General features: G+C 40.8%; 2 protein-coding genes across 2 annotated transcripts; both read left to right on the top strand.

Annotated features, from left to right (window-relative positions):
- The first annotated feature begins 295 nt into the window (after window positions 1-295).
- On the top strand, window positions 296-3,549 carry LOC146365932 (actin, alpha cardiac muscle 1). Its single transcript, XM_084914022.1, has 7 exons — window positions 296-396; window positions 949-1,087; window positions 1,311-1,635; window positions 1,728-1,889; window positions 2,119-2,310; window positions 2,966-3,147; window positions 3,220-3,549. The coding sequence occupies exons 2-7, from the start codon at window positions 959-961 to the stop codon at window positions 3,361-3,363; spliced, it is 1,134 nt and encodes a 377-aa protein (XP_084770148.1). The 5' UTR covers window positions 296-396; window positions 949-958; the 3' UTR covers window positions 3,364-3,549.
- Window positions 3,550-4,837: 1,288 nt separating this feature from the next.
- LOC146365931 (gap junction delta-2 protein) lies at window positions 4,838-8,066 on the top strand. Its single transcript, XM_084915265.1, has 2 exons — window positions 4,838-5,314; window positions 6,037-8,066. The coding sequence occupies exons 1-2, from the start codon at window positions 5,244-5,246 to the stop codon at window positions 6,878-6,880; spliced, it is 915 nt and encodes a 304-aa protein (XP_084771391.1). The 5' UTR covers window positions 4,838-5,243; the 3' UTR covers window positions 6,881-8,066.
- Window positions 8,067-17,189: the final 9,123 nt, after the last annotated feature.

The following is a 17,189-nucleotide window of genomic DNA, read 5'->3' as shown; positions in this document are numbered from 1 at the left end:
TTTAAATGTAGGAATTTACTTAGTTTGGCTGGGTTCAAACAATTCTGTAAGATAGAAATGTGTGACTAGATTAGAACTTTTCCAGACACGGCGATGTTTCTAAATAATCCTACAGTGATTTATCGAGAGGGATCATAAGGAAGCCTCTCATTGTCTCTTTGTCCGCATCCCTGTCGTCCATAAATGGGGAGCAGGCACAGATGGGGATATCCCTCTACTTGTCATGCCTTTCATGGAGAAGCTGTTGTCAATGGGGCAGTGGGCTACCAAATATGGAGAAGGGGTCGCACTGGTCGGCCCCTTCTCATGGACACTGTCAGAGTATAAACTGGCGGGGCATGACATTTCAGCACCCCTGGTTTACACACTCAAGAGTCGGCCTCTGGTGCTGATCTGGTGAGTACTCACAGCCGATCAAACGGGAGTGAAAAAATGACAAACACTGGATTTATTACACTAGGATCGATCCAGGACTTTAATGCAAACGGCAATGACCTCCATCTTTTACTTACAAGAATCATTATCTAAATTAAACCGATCATTTCATCAAAAGCGACATGTGGATCATCAACTTCTTTTGTGGATTACAACTGATGCAAAGTCCTAACAACGCTATTACGCTACACAGCGCTAGTGTTAGGGACTTAAATATCCGAATAAACAACTCTCAAATTCGTGAAATATGTAGTTTGTTATGTGATATATTACATAAAACTAATTTATTATTATCCATAACCAGTTTTCTGGCTTCAGGATCCACCAAAAACGATCTTATGTGTGCTGTTTGCGCTGAACCTATAAAGAGAAGGGAACCTCTTTAATCGCCCAATCAAAAAACAAACAAACAACAACAACAACAACAAAAAACCCCAAAACAAAACAAAAAGAACAGGACAACTGTTATCGGAACTAATTGTGCTCGTGCGCGCACCCGCCTGTCTGTTGCAGACCTGCCGCCATGTGTGACGACGAGGAGACTACAGCCCTGGTGTGTGATAACGGTTCTGGACTGGTGAAGGCGGGTTTCGCCGGAGATGACGCACCACGAGCGGTGTTCCCTTCCATTGTTGGTCGCCCACGTCACCAGGTAATTTAAACTGTTCATAAACACAACAGTGGCACTGTAGAGACGTGTATGCATGATTTATACTTAATCAAAAATAATCTAAGGCTTTGCAAGGATAAGAAGAGTTGTGCGTAATTGCGCACGCATCTATTGTTTACACTGGAGGAAACCCACCAGCCATGTTTTGTTCTAATCATCAGTAAATCCTTCACTACATCACTTCACCGATTCCTGATGTTTTCAGGGCGTCATGGTTGGTATGGGCCAGAAGGACTCCTACGTCGGGGACGAGGCCCAGAGCAAAAGAGGAATCCTGACACTAAAGTACCCCATCGAACACGGCATCATCACCAACTGGGACGACATGGAGAAAATCTGGCACCACAGCTTTTACAACGAGCTGCGCGTGGCCCCAGAGGAGCACCCCACTCTATTGACAGAAGCCCCCCTCAACCCAAAGGCCAACAGAGAAAAGATGACACAGATCATGTTTGAGACTTTCAATGTCCCCGCAATGTATGTGGCCATCCAGGCAGTGCTGTCCTTGTACGCGTCTGGGCGTACCACAGGTATGACACAGACCTCCGACAGGTGCTGTGCAGCATTTGAGTAGATTAAAAAAAGGTACATTAAATGTTTACATATTCTCTGTTGGCTCTAGGTATTGTCCTTGACTCCGGTGATGGTGTGACCCACAATGTCCCCATCTATGAAGGGTACGCTCTTCCCCACGCCATCATGCGCTTAGACTTGGCCGGCCGTGACCTCACAGATTACCTCATGAAGATCCTGACGGAGCGTGGTTATTCTTTTGTCACAACCGGTGAGTGTAAAGCGTTAGTCACAAATTTCAAACACGGGCGACCTGTAAAGCACTAAAACATCGCTCAAACATCATTTACTTTTACTTTACTTTTATTTTGTTTTATTTCAACAATCAACACGGGTATAAAGATACAAAGAATTATTATAACACGGTATCAGAGGAGAGATTTATCTTGTGTCCAAAGTACATTTTTTCTGACTACAACGCGCCTGTCTATCTCCGTCAGCTGAACGCGAGATTGTTCGTGACATCAAGGAGAAGCTGTGCTACGTCGCTCTGGACTTTGAAAACGAGATGGCCACCGCCGCCTCATCCTCTTCTCTAGAAAAGAGCTACGAGTTGCCCGACGGCCAGGTCATCACCATCGGCAATGAGCGTTTCCGCTGCCCGGAAACCCTCTTCCAACCCTCATTCATTGGTGCGTAAAAGCGAACACAACATCTAAGCACTAATTTAATTGCAGTGACACTGTTGAAATGTCGCGCTGAATTAACTGTAAGTCCCTGCAATAGTCATTCACGTATAGTCTGACCTTCACTGCAATGTACAGACTGTTAAACTCACTTTCTTCTGGTGTAAGGAACGTTTCCATCAGTTCAATTCCAAGCTGGAACTTGTTACAATATTAATGTGAACCAATCGTGAAGCAGGAGGGGTAGCTGTCAGTCAAAGAATCAGTCTAATATCTGGGTCTTAATATGGCTCTCAATATTTAATGCTTGCTTATAACTGTTAATTATTCCTTAGGCCTATTCATAGAATACTACCACACATTTGTACATGAATTGTTTTCTAAGCATATACACGTCTATTTCTCACATTTTTGACTAACTATGGCAGCCAAGTGGAGCTTCCGATATATCCATCACCGATTTACCACCTTATTACCGTTAAATGCATATCAGTTGTCTAAAGCAGTGCCTTCCACTTCACATTGACCTTAGCTCCGCAAACATCAGCTGTTGGCGGAGCTGTCCCTTTCAGCACCTGTTGTGGCAGCTGACCGCGCTGTCAGATGTGTACTTTGCTGCACGAGGTAAAAACTCACTCACTTATTCTGTGTGTTTGCCAAGGAATGGAATCCGCTGGCATTCACGAAACCACATACAACAGCATCATGAAGTGCGACATTGACATCCGTAAAGACCTGTACGCTAACAACGTTATGTCCGGCGGCACCACCATGTATCCGGGTATCGCTGACCGCATGCAGAAGGAAATCACAGCTCTCGCCCCCAGCACCATGAAGATTAAGGTAACTTAACACACTGTTGAATAACACATTTATTTGTAATTTTCCCAAGTTGACAAACGTGCTTGTGTTTAGATCATCGCCCCCCCTGAGAGGAAATACTCTGTGTGGATCGGCGGCTCCATCCTCGCCTCGCTGTCCACCTTCCAGCAGATGTGGATTAGCAAGCAGGAGTACGACGAGGCTGGACCCTCCATTGTCCACAGGAAGTGCTTCTAAGAGTCCACCTGCCCACCTCCGCATTGCACTCACCCTTTATTACCTCGCCCTTTATTACAACTAAAAACAACAATTCGCGCGTTGCTGTTAATGTTTTTTTGTTTACACAAGTGCAATTTTATGTGAAGATGTACAAGTTTATTAATAAACAAACAGCCTGCCCAGCCCCTTTCTTTCCTTCTCCCTTAAGCGCCAAAGCTCTGCCCTTTCATCACGTGATGGATGAGTAAAGGTTATTAAAGATTTGAATTAGAAAAGATTACAGTGAGCGGAGAGGATAAGCCACCTCATGAGAAATTAACCTAGCAAAGTTTCATTTAGTGAAAACGCCACCGTCACGTGACCAGAAAACCACGTCTCCGAGGTTAAGAACTGCAGATATATGGGGACACAAAGTGTTTGAAACCAGCTAGAATTTTAATATAAAGAGGTCTGTGTAATAAAGCTCCTATATATGTGTATGTATATGTATATGTATATGTATATGTATACATATACATATATACATATATACATATATACATATATACATATATACATATACATATACATACATATACTTTTTTTTTTTGGGGGGGGGGGGGGGGGGCGCTTTGACTTAACATGTTCTATAAACCACACAATAGTCTAATATTAGCATGAGTACACAGTGCCGTGCCATAGGTTGAAGCCTCAGAGCGTTATACAGGGCGGGGTCACATATTTTGCTTCTATTTTTAAACTTCCACACAAACAGAGAGAGGCAGGCAGACAGGCAGGCTGCCTTGTAAAGCGATTAGCAACTCGGATGGTACTTTCACTCTGTCACTGTATCCAGAGCATCATCTTTGCCCGAGGTGGAAACAACAGCTACCAACCGGGCAAAGATGACGGCGACATGGGGAGGAATCCTCCGGGTATGCAAAGCTGTCTGCTCCAAGAAAGAAATACTGCCTCCACTTAGCCCATAAAGCTGCATTCGCTTTGTGTTTCAGATATAACCTAGAACCGCAGATAAAACAATAGATTTTGTTAAAACTGATGCAATGTGAAACACTAGGTAGACGCAGCCTGCCTGTAAGTGTGTGTTTATCTATAAACTAAAAAAAAACAAAAACAAAAACAAAAAACAAAAAAAAACAAAAACAGAAAAGTCCCCTTGACCTTGTTCTCAGAACACGGTGCCCCCACAAACACTGTCCAGAAAATATAGATGTTGCTGTATGTGGCTGCACGTGCAGTTTTGTACCTCAATTTGTTAAGTAACAATACAGTGTACCGGTTTGATTCAAGCAAGCCATGCAAAAATGTATAAACCTTTGATTCTAGCACTCTGGACACCCTAGTCTACAGCAGAGTCCACTGGACGGTGCACGTTATGTCCCAAACTAAGTACCTGGAAATCAGAAACCCTGATACTTCTGGCTGCTCTCCACCGACCTGTCTGCACGTACGTGACGCGTGGGAGGGAGGGGGGAAGACTACTTAAAGGCGGATTAACGCTGGCAAGACATTAAATCCAACCTCCCTCCATCCAGACGCAGCGCGCAGCCCATCAAACTGATCTGAAGATCGAAAATAGGAGGGCTTATAGTAATCAGCCCTTCAGACTCTCATGACAAGGAAAAGTGTGGCAACGTTGTGGGAGCGCTCGGCACACACAGCAGGACTGGCGCTGCGCGCTCAGCGCATAACCAACCAGATAGCGCGCAGAGAGAAAGAGAGAGACGAGGACGGTAGCAGCATCCCGTGACGGATGCATTTTTTAGCTAAAATCGAGCCTTGTGGAGACTGACAACAGCAATAGACAGAAAGAAGGCGGACGGGAAATAAAACCCTTTCTTTTTGGAGGGATTTGAACACAGTGCCGTTGCGCTCTCGTCTCCTCCGGATGCTCAGAAATGGGGGAATGGACTATACTAGAGAGGCTCCTGGAGGCTGCTGTCCAGCAGCACTCTACTATGATCGGAAGGTAAGATGACCAACAAAAACCAAGATCAACCGAAGAAACGCAGCAGCCTCCAGGATCGTCTTTAGCATGGTTCCCAGTCCCCCGTTTCTGTCTTTTACCTCCAGGATCTTCTGTAGCATGGTGCCCAGTCTTCGTGTCTGTGTTGTGGATTTTTCTGTCTTGTTCCACAGATATCCTTTTTTTGTCGTCGTCGTCGTCCTCCTCCTAAGCGAGACAGCTGAGTAGATCAGTTAACAGCTGTCTCTTCAGAACCTGGGATGGTGCTGCGAAGTTGAAAGCCTAAACTAAAATCCATGTGTCGTTTCATGTGTTCATTCATCCATTTATCCATTTGATGTTTGGTGGTGAGTTTGAGTGGTGGTTGTGCACTCATGGGTGGCAGACAAAGATTGAACGAGAGTCGGCGTTATCACCTCCTTCCATTAACAAAGCACACACAGGTACAGTAACGGCAACACCGATTCCTACATGTCATTCCCATTAAATCATAAAACACACGCTCTATATACAGACGTGACATTATCCATGAGAGAATAACGCTGTTAGAAGCATATAACACGTCAAAGAGCGTCCTGTTTCAGCACTGGACAGCTCCCTACACCAACACGCCAGATTTTGACTCCAAGCGCATCAGCCACCGAGGCAGCGCACAACTGAACCACGCTTACAGTAACCGTACATATTTACACGTATTTTCACATTGTTGTTTGCTTGCTTTTTAGGATCCTACTAACAGTGGTGGTCATCTTCCGGATTCTAATCGTAGCGATAGTTGGAGAGACTGTCTATGATGACGAGCAGACCATGTTTGTTTGTAACACCTTGCAACCGGGTTGCAACCAGGCATGCTACGACAAGGCATTCCCCATTTCACACATTAGATATTGGGTTTTTCAAATCATCATGGTGTGCACTCCGAGCCTTTGTTTTATCACATACTCGGTGCATCAGTCGGCCAAGCAGAAGGAGCGGCGCTACTCAACAGTCTATCTGACACTAGATAAGGATCAAGATTCGCTGAAACGAGACGAGAGCAAAAAGATAAAGAACACCATTGTTAATGGAGTACTTCAGAACACAGAGAACTCCACCAAAGAAGCCGAGCCAGACTGTTTAGAAGTCAAAGAGATCCCCAATTCGGCCATGAGAACTACAAAGTCCAAAATGAGGAGGCAAGAGGGCATCTCCAGGTTTTACATCATCCAGGTGGTTTTCAGAAACGCGCTGGAAATAGGCTTTTTGGTGGGTCAGTATTTCTTGTATGGATTCAACGTCCCCTCGGTGTATGAATGTGATCGCTACCCCTGCATAAAAGATGTCGAGTGCTACGTCTCCAGACCCACGGAGAAGACGGTGTTCCTGGTCTTCATGTTCGCTGTCAGTGGGTTTTGTGTGGTGTTGAACCTGGCAGAACTCAATCACTTGGGCTGGCGGAAAATCAAAACGGCCGTGCGAGGCGTGCAGGCTCGGCGAAAGTCCATTTATGAAATCAGAAATAAGGACTTGCCAAGGATGAGTGTGCCTAATTTTGGCCGCACTCAATCCAGTGACTCAGCTTATGTGTAACACACGTGGAAAAAAAAACATGTAAAAAACAAAAACCATGATGGACATGATGGACAGCTGTGCACGCCGAATTCGTGTCATGACTTAAAGAGTGGGCAATTTTTTTTTTAATTTGTTGGTCTTTGACAGACTTCATGGCAAGCGTGGATTACACGTTTGTTTACTTATTTATTCTTGCACTGATGCAACTTTTTAGTAACGTTTATACTCTGTAGGATGGTAAACGGAGACCATGTTAACGTGTTCACATATTTACTCTGGGGCTGTTATGCTGTACTTGAAGAGAGTAAATGCAAAAATAATTGCACTAAGAGGTGAACACTCGAGAGCCTGACCTTATCCAAATGTGCTACTGACCTGACGGTGTTTTTAAGACATTTTCTTTCCACCTGTTTTGTTTTTGGCACCAACCTAATTAAATGGCACCATACAAAGGAAAAAAAAATCAACCACCCAGATTTATATATAAATATAGATATATAAATCCTTACTGACTATGGTTCAGCGTAGATAAAACACATCAGCTTACTTCATGTTTTTTTGTTGCCTGTGTTGCACCACTGACCTTAACACATGTATCCATTCCACTGCTTAATAGCTAACTTGCAAAACAGTATCTGGTGAATTTGCTGCAAAACGCTAACGTCTGTGATTTCCTTAATTTATGACACACCAAAGCGCCCACTGCTTTTATTTGTGAAGTGTTTTCTTGCTTTTGTGTAATCAAGTGCCATACTTGTATATAGACATGATATATATATATATAGATATGTATACATATGAATATATAAATATATAATAATCATCATGAAAGCCGATTCCCTGCTTGGATTATGCTAAATACCGCCTAATTTCTTATTTGCTTTAAATGTATTTGTTGTGATTTAAACGAAAAAGAAAAGAGATATAAAATTTTATCTGTTTTATTTTGCAAATGACTGGAAGAAGAAATGAAGTGCTACTCTTTTTTTATATACAAGAAATGTCTCTCCCCAAACCGAGCTGATAAAAACTGAAAAATAGCACAAAATTGAAATTTTTATCAAAGAACGGGCAATAGAAATCTGCTCTGGTGCTACAGTTTTTCATAGAATGGTTTTAAAATGTAACCGAAACAGATCAGAAAAAAACTAACATCTTTTTTTTTTCTGTGGAAAATAAAAGTGGGATTAATGTACACCAGAAATGTGTGAGGTGCAGTACTTTGTGTCCGCTGCTGGAGCTTGTTTGGAGCTGACCTATCACACAGATATCCAGTGGAAGTTTTGCCTTGGTGCAGTGAAGAATTAAGCCACACCCACTTAGTTAAAAAAAAAAGGAGGAAAAAAAGGAAAAGAAAAACCTACCGCAGGACACACCTTGTGCAGGATCTCACCAATCTGCAATGTGTTGCAACACTGATGCTGCTTCCACGAGGCGCATCAATACTTATGCTACATAAAGAAGTGGCCTGGGGGAACTTTTAGTCTATATGACATGCATCAAATCAGACACTGGCCTCAGCTCTGACGGAGTGTTTGGGTGATATATTACTGAGCAAACTGTTGTGAGAATTTACTTGTAATGTGCAGGGATGAGAAAAGCTGATCATTATTCTGAATGCTGAAAGAGCTGCCCTTTCTCTGCTCATCCCTTCTCCTCTTATTTAAGGAAAGCAAGCAGCCTGAGCTGAGGGGAGCCTTTGTGTGCATCTTCTGAAGGTCAGAGTGAAAACAAAGATTGGGGGGGGGGGCACATACAGTTACAGACGAATTTTTGCAGCTCACCGTTGCAGGTGATCTGGGAAAAGGCTGGTCCCTTCTCATCTAGGATGACTCTGCAAAGCTGGGTGTAATCAAAGAGGAAGGGCACCCACACATCCATCTCCATCTCAGCAGGGACTAAAGATTTCTTTCTAAGTCCTGAAGTAAAAAAAAAATGAAAAAAGAGAAAAAATGAAAAGAAAGAAGAGCTGTTTGCCAATTGAACTCAGCTCAGTGCAGTTTACAGCTGTGTGCATTTGTCTCCCTCTCTTTTTTTGCATTTAATTTTGCCACAAAAAAAAAAAAAAAATCAAATCAAATGAAAAGTTAAAGTATCTCCAGAAACAAACAAAGGAATGGGATGCTATTGTTTTATTTAATTTCTTGCAATACTTTACCTGGTTTCAAAATCCAGCCATAGAGCAAAATTATTGGGGTATGTTGGAATGCAATTACGCATGCTGTTTTGCATTTACATCATATGAATGTTGCAGGTCTCAGCGGAGATTACGTTGTGCATGTGTTGTCTGCATTTTTGTGGTCATGGCAGCCAGGCTACCAGTCACATAGAGAGTGTTTGCCCAGTGATCTGACAAATGCACATGACATATATCTTGTGGGAGATTAAACATCTGAGACAATATAGGTGTACTGCATATGGAGACCAAGTAATCTCAACGATATATGCATTTATCTGCAGGCCTCAGCCACCCCGACAACTGCAGTAGAACAAAATAAGGGCATATGCGAGCTATTTTTAAAACTCTAAGTCAAAACACTGTGGGAACACCTCTAATTTCACGTGATTGCAGATGCACAGGTTGAAGGCAGGGGTTTTTAGAGTCCCATTTCCCCCTTTAATGTGAGTCACAGACAAAGAATCACCCTTATATTACAGGGAAGGTCTTCTCCCTAGGCTGTATACTGTGGGAGAGGAAGGCTCTCATCTCATAAACAAAGGGATTTATTATGAGCATTGTGGGCCTCTTCATCATAACTCTGCCACCTTGCTTCTTGATAAAAATAAACCATGTGCTGCACATGCACAGATATCAGAGACATAAGATATTCTTTAATAACCTGCAGATTTTGATAAATGTGGTGAAAACATTAAAAAAAAAATCAATAAAGACTATAAGAATCTCCACTTCAGAAACATCTGCTTTTTAATGTAGCTGGCAGAATTATTTTTACATTTATATTTCACAATAATGTATCATACCACAGAAAAAAAAAATTCTTATAGTAAATGTTTATTTTTTTTAATATAAGGACTCTAAGATTTAAATCTTGGGACTCATATTGTGATTTGCTCAGAAAAGCAATATAACTAATTAATTCATATGTTAATAATTATGTTGCACAAGGACAATATGAATCTTACCACAACACACAGTCTCATGAGACACAATTCACACAAAATATAATCATCTACTGTTTAAACAAAACTACACGCACAAAGAAAAAACTAAGCATAATGTAACAAACACCACACAGGGCATACATATTACAGTGATACTAAGAAATACATGCAGGTAATAAAAATACTAATGAGGTTTTATTTAATTATGAAGTTTTAATGTTAACAGGAATTCTGCACGCATGCTTTTATTGTTATTCAGTGTACAACAAGTGCACAAAACATGAAATTTGGCACACTTGGCTCAACAGAAGATGAAATATATACATATAAAACTATTTTAAATGTATCAAAATACAAAGCAGCAAAAATACTGTAACAATGGTAAAAAGCGACCTGTGGAATTACAGAAAGAAAAATAGTATGAATGTAATATTTTAGAGTACAGCAGTCTGATGTGATTCCGTTGCTACTATATTGTACGTATGGCATCATAATAATGTATGTGTTTGTAATTCAGAAATATTTTATATTATACACAGCAACAGGTTTGCAGAAGCAAGTATAGTACTTATATTTTAGCGACAGTGTGGCTCCAAGCCTAGGTCTGAAATCAGTTTGTGGTTCAGCGAGCTGATCTACTGATCTATGTTGTCCTGGTTTTGCTTTCTCTTGAGAAGAACCAAAATAGTAATTTTCCTGGTTAGGAATTGGGAATGTGTTATATTCTGACCAGAGTGTGTTTGCAAGCCCAGGCTCGCAGACACAAGTGATGAAGCCAAAGCTAAAGCTGAGGCTTGATATATAAGAGCTTCATCTAAGATGCAATTAATAACAAATGCTGTTTATTTGAAATAACAAAAGACAACACTGTGTTGCTCTGGAAGCTAAACACAGATTGTCCATACATAGAGAATATAAAATGCTAACATTTTCTGTGCTGGAAGAAGCATGTGAAATCTTTAGCTATGAAATAAACAAGTCACTGAGGTTAGAGACATAATAACTGAAAAACCCCCTCAAATAACTGAATTTGAAGTTCATAATACACATCTTCTAATGTCAAGAACCGTTGTTCTGAATAAAGCTGGAAACGGTAAAAAAGTCATTTTCATCAGCCCACATCTACACATAAAAGACGACATACTTTCCTTTATATAGTATTTATATTAGTACTAATTATATATTAGTACTTTAATACCTAGCATTAAACGCCAATAAATAAATAAAACAAGGCACAGCTACAGAAGGAACCATTTGTTTAGTTAACACTTGTTCATGAGTCTACTGTATTCAATTCAATTCAACTCAATTCAATTTATACAGCTCAAAATCATAACAACAGTCACCTCAAGGCTCTTTATGTTGTAAGATAGACCCTGCATTGATGCATAGAAAGAAAAACACAAAAATCATAAGATTGTTCCCACTGTTGCTCTTTGGCGACGACCGGTTGGGTTGAGTAAGTTACTGTCAGTAAGTTATTGAGAAGGAATGTAGCCAAATGAAAGACACCACACTGCCATTACCTGCTGTGGAGTGATGAAAGTAAAGGAAATACCAATGCATCGGCTTGAATGGCTGTTATCAAGAGGGAATAGAATGACCAAATATATCAGGAGTAATGCAGGATATTTTCTGTAATAAACTGTCTAAAATTCACCCCGTGCTCTTTGTGTATAGCTGTTGGTTTGATGAAGATTGGTTCACATTTTATTGCCAAAAAGAAAAACTTTAGAAACACTATATGGTGTCTATTTGTTTGTGGGTTTGTCTTTTGTAAAACTTAAAATGATCCTTTTTAAGATCCTAGAAATACATTTCTGAGAAGAAGAAGAACCCGCTCGCCTGTGTTTTTCCTGCAACGCGACTTGATCCGCGTGGCCTTTGAAATCCAGAACTTTCACCTGAGAGTAAATCCTGCAATCCTTTTGCCCCAAAACAAGCACATCCTCCCAATTTCCCCTCTTTTACCAATCTGAAAAGAGAAGGCTGGCTCCAGGGAAGTGCTGCTTTAATTCTGCCTTTTGCACAGATTATAGCATGAAAGGTGGAGAGCAAACAGAAGAAAAACAGTGAATGTGGGTCTTTTTGATCCACTCAGCCAGAAGCAATAAAATTAGCCCGGTTACGGTAGCACATATGCATGGTATAGCATGGTATGGGCAGATATGGCAGACACTGAAACAAAACACACTGGATTTTCACGTTCATGTGGAGGAGGACGCTGGAAAGCATTTGCAGAGTGTGACCAACTTTGTAACTTTCTGTCTGCCGGAGGAGGGAAGGCATCCACTTTGTTCTGGCTGTAAAGTAGGTTTCTCTGTCTCTTCATCCTCACCAATTTATTTTAAAGCTGCTAAAAGAAGCAGAAAAACAAACTTTTCATTCACTAAGCCTATGGTCGCTTTGTCTTTAAAAATCACCAATATAATGAAATCTTCATGGTACAAGGACTAAAGGACAGAGAACATCTGACAGAGTCTGGTTTGAGGGATTTGGCTGGCTGGTTTGGTTGTAGGTTAGGTCGTATTGACCCATACAGAAGGATTTGGTTGAAAACAAGCACTGGCACTGAAAAAATATACCTGACAGACCTGAGAACAGATTAATTTCTCATCCATTTTTTAATGTGACCCGAGGATTAGGAACATTAGCGGATTATACTCACATTTGTCAACCAGAGGTTCACAGTGGGACAGCCAGCAACTGGGTAAGGACACAATGCACCTGAACCCAAAATCTGATGGATTCCTATTGTTCAGGTAGGCCAGGGGAAGATGGAGTTAGCCAGGATAAGGCTATTAGAAAAAAAATTAAAAAAAAGACCAGGTAACTTTACTCATTACATTTTAATTCTTTTTTTTATATCGTAACAATTTTCTGTGGTGAAGATCTAACAGGTCTAAGCCCTAATCTTTGTAATACCACCTTTTTTTTTTGCCATACTGCACAAAGTTCCCCTAGTAAAGTATATGTTATTAATGCAAATCAGATGGGACCAGGCCGCACTGCAACAAAAAACAAAAGCTAAATAATTTCTTGCTTGTGACATTTCAAATTTTCCTGCTGAGGTGACAATTCATTCTCACATCTACAGCCTGTTCCAACTTTCTACACCCACTTGCCTCCTCTGCATTCCCTAATAGCTTGTACTACACACAGCCCATCGACCCTGAGAAATGTTTAGGTTCTGCACCATTACACAGCCAATAAAAATCAGTGGCTGGCAAGCCTTAATCGGACACAGAGCTGTTCACCGGCCAATTGAACTTGTACTGATATAGGAGGTACAGAATAGCAGTGTGCAAGAGGGAGGAGACAGAGGCAGAGGTGTAGAGATATTAATTTACTACTACCCACACTGAAATGCAGTCACATAAAGAGAAGGCTATGAATCACTACAGAGGCACACAGGGACAGAAGATAACATCCATCTGGTAAGATTTGTGGGCGCAGAATAAAAGGACTACCTTCTAACTTGTCTGCTTAGGAGCCAGATGAGTGGGAAGCTGCTGCTATCAAAAATAAATAACTTTTTTTTTAAAGAGCATTTGCGTTGTGAGATGCAAATGCAGAATAAGAAAAACAAAGAAATTATACAAATGTACATTCATGATGAATTCAGTTGTTTATGGGTTCTAGAGGAAGTGTAAGATTACAAAGAGGCAATGGGTTGGGCTGACTGACGCTTGCCACTCCTATTTGATTCATAGGCTATGATGTAGCTCACTGTGGTTTACCTTTGGACTCTGTATGAACCACACACACCGCCATCTACTGTAAATATCCTATTTCTCCCTCATTTCTACCTTTTCTTTCCTATTCCCTTTCCCTCTTGCTAAAGGATCTACTCCGCCTTTCTCCCACTTGCCTCTCTCTGCAATGCTCAACCTTTCACTACCTATAATCTCTTTCTCCCTCCCTCCCTCCCTCCTTAGTGTGTTCTTCCACATTGCTCATCCATTCTCTCACTCCTGTTCAGATGTGATGCCACTCTGCTGTAAATCACACGGCAGTCGTTTTAGAGGGCCTTAAAAAATAGTATGAGATCACACTTTTTTACTGTGTAGCTATCACAGTCATTTTTGGATGCAGCGCTGCTCAGAGAACACTATGTTTGCCTTAAAAATGGCACAGAGGGATACAACAGTTAAATGAGTCAAGAGAGAATAATAAAGACTACAATGTATCCAGTGGAGTATTGCACAGTGTTACAATATATGTATGTATGTATGTATATATATGTATGTATATGTATGTATGTATGTATGTACAGAATAATATATCAAATAGGCAAATATCCTCACTTGGTACACCTTGCTAGTACAGCAAGGCGCTGCTGTTCTTAGCATATATTCAAGAATGTGCTAGAAATATTCCTCAGCTATACTGCTCCATATTGACATGAGAGTATCACACTGTTGCTGCAGTTTTGTTTGCTGTACACCAATGGTACAGTTTATGAAATACTCAGAGAAGTCCATCTGACACCAACAACCTTACCATATTCAGAGTCACTTAAATCACCTTTAAATCCCCCATGTATTTGTATTCTTTTTATTAACTAGGCATGAAAATAAAGCTGATTATAGGTAGCTAAATTACAGTGTTTTCTCCTGTTATACATTTTCATGCTGTGTTTTGAGTTGTTGCTGGAATGATTCAATTAAACAAAAAGGGTTTCATTATCATACATCATATCTGTTTCATATCTGTCTGTCTTTAAACATTTTGAAATCTTCTGATCTATGACATGGGCAGCATGGTGGTGATGGTAACACACAAGTTGGCTGTTGCCTTTGAACTACAAATACTCTATATAATTGCCTAAAATGAAACGTGAAATGACTATTCTACACCTTTAAGCACACATGCTGTGATGCTCCATTGACAATTCTCCAAACAAAATAAGGGCTGCTGGGAAATTTGTGTGGAAACGTATGCTGCTGTTGTGACTGAGGCGTTAATTAGACTGAGAAATTTTGTCTTCGACTCTCCTTCCAAGCAGTCCGGTTTCACAGAACACCTTCCCCCACACATGAGAAATCCATGCCACGCCGTGCGCCAGCCTGCCAAAAGATGTCTTAGCTGTACGGCACTTGAAATGTGTCCATAAAATTCCTTATCATGAGAGATCAGCCCGTAATCTGAGTTATTCATTTCGCTGACAAATCTAGTGCAAATTTGTTAGCAGGACCATCGCAGCCAGGCTATGACATGCTGCATGTGTTGATTGTGTTAATGATTCTCTGCCTTCTCTTGCCAACTTATCTTTACAGCCAAAGGCAACACTGCCATGATTTCATAACATAATTAACAACCTGTATTTGGATACTGTAACAGCAAGAAACTGGACTGAAGAGCTTCAAACTAGAAAAAAATAAGAATATTATGTAAGAAATGTAAAATTATTAGTCAATTACACATGACTTGACTAAGGAAAGTTGCAAACCAATAATCTATAACGAGACTGGAGAACTAATGAGAACCTGCGCAAGGACAGTGAGGGCAGAGTTCAGTACTGTACCTTCAGGCTGCTGATGCAGTGGAATACTTAAAGAAATGGCTTAATGGTATTCTAGGATCAATACACAGTCAACAAACAGAAGGGCTCTAGCTGCTGAGGGTCTGTTTTTTCTGACTTCAGCTGATTTATGCTATCACAATCCAAAAATGTGTACCTTTATAGTGTTGAAATGTAATTTTTTTCTCGGCAGTTTTCTGTCCACTACAGTTTTAGTTGCTATGGAGAATGCTTACATTTTGAAAAATGGCAGCTTTACACAGGTTAGCTCAGTATTGCAAAGAATCATGAATCCTTGAGACAGTTTTATCGTGCTGACTTGCACCGAATATGGGCAGTGCTTCCCACTTTCCTTGGGGAAAAACATCATTGTTCTGCCTTACATCTTCCAAAACACGAGTTAAAAAGGTATTCCCAGTGCTGGCCAACAAGCCTACAGACATTTGGCAAATATCCATCTGTGATGGTTGACTTGACAACAACAAAACATCGGCTGTAGCAATTACATTTTATTGATCAGTTGCTGTTGGTTTGATGCATTAGACCGCTGTCGTACATCAATTTTTTGAATGTGGGTTGTTTGTGGATTTTTCTACTTAGGTTGAGGTAGTCTTGTGCTGAAGAGCTCAGTTTGTGTCTTTCCATTAAAGCAAGTGTTTGAGTGTTGTGAATCTAACTGTTCAAAAGGTTGCCTTGAGCAAACTAATGTGTAACTTCTTTTGCCAAAAAACACACAAAGACACACAAGATGTAAGACCCTGAACACATATGCCCACGCAAGTGCCTCTTTCTGGATGATGGTGATTTTTCACATTGCCTTGACATTCTTTCTTTTAAGTATTCACTTAGTCATTTTGTACTTCACTTTTTTAACCAAAACTTATTCTGTTATACTTAAGATTTTTTTGTCTTCCTATAACTGCCTTGTTTTTGTCCATAGACATGTAAAAGGCACTTGGTACAGTGCCTCTCTAGTTAGAGCTGGTCAGGCTCAGGCTGGTCTGGGAGCTCTCCCATGGCCTTAGGAGGCACAACTGGAGACAAGCTGGTCTCTCTCCAAACAGAGATTTGGGTTCACATGACCTGATCAAGCAGCTGCCCCCCCGACACAGTCCTTCCCTGCAGCATCACACACTGCTGACTGGGAATGTCCTCTGTGCTGAAGCTCACGTCATTTTGTAGCATTATATTTATATAGCATAGCATAACATGATGTTTCTACGCACTTACATACTGATGTATGCATAATGTGCATGCACATGTATAGGCCATGGTATGAAAAAAGCAAAGTGCAGAGTTACTCTCATTGTTTCATATAGGCAATAAATCTGTGCTTAGATAACATAACCAGGATGCTGTATGCACCCTATGTTGACATACAGGACTACAGAATACTCATGAATACTGAGGAAGTGGTGGTTTGTAGCTTGCCAAGTCTTTACAAATGTTGCAGTTTAAGGTTGAACACCCAGAAGGCATACAAAACCAAAACCATCCATATAAAACAATATTTTGTAGAGTCATTATGGATACAAAATGACTCTACAGAGCTTGGAAACAACAAGTTTAAATATACACACCTCACAAAATGTTATGACTAATGGAATTTTTTCACTGTTGCTTTAACTCTTTATCGCTTGAAAGCCTAGTGGGAGTAACACCTGAAGTTATTTTTTGAAT

Source organism: Perissodus microlepis, chromosome 19 (assembly GCF_051167445.1).
Source record: "Perissodus microlepis isolate ML-2025 ecotype Zambia chromosome 19, ASM5116744v1, whole genome shotgun sequence".
Taxonomy (NCBI): domain Eukaryota; kingdom Metazoa; phylum Chordata; class Actinopteri; order Cichliformes; family Cichlidae; genus Perissodus; species Perissodus microlepis.
The sequence above is the reverse complement of the archived record's forward strand: the minus strand, read 5'-3'. Positions and strand labels throughout refer to the sequence as shown.

What these genes read in the sequence shown, in the direction of transcription:
- LOC146365932 (XM_084914022.1), top strand. Translation starts at nt 959, where the DNA reads ATGTGTGACGACGAGGAGACTACAGCCCTGGTGTGTGATAACGGTTCT. An exon ending in TTATTCTTTTGTCACAACCG is followed by an intron (nt 1,890 to 2,118) that starts GTGAGTGTAAAG and finishes TATCTCCGTCAG; the next exon opens with CTGAACGCGAGATTGTTCGT. An exon ending in CTTCCAACCCTCATTCATTG is followed by an intron (nt 2,311 to 2,965) that starts GTGCGTAAAAGC and finishes GTGTTTGCCAAG; the next exon opens with GAATGGAATCCGCTGGCATT.
- LOC146365931 (XM_084915265.1), top strand. Translation starts at nt 5,244, where the DNA reads ATGGGGGAATGGACTATACTAGAGAGGCTCCTGGAGGCTGCTGTCCAG. An exon ending in CACTCTACTATGATCGGAAG is followed by an intron (nt 5,315 to 6,036) that starts GTAAGATGACCA and finishes CTTGCTTTTTAG; the next exon opens with GATCCTACTAACAGTGGTGG.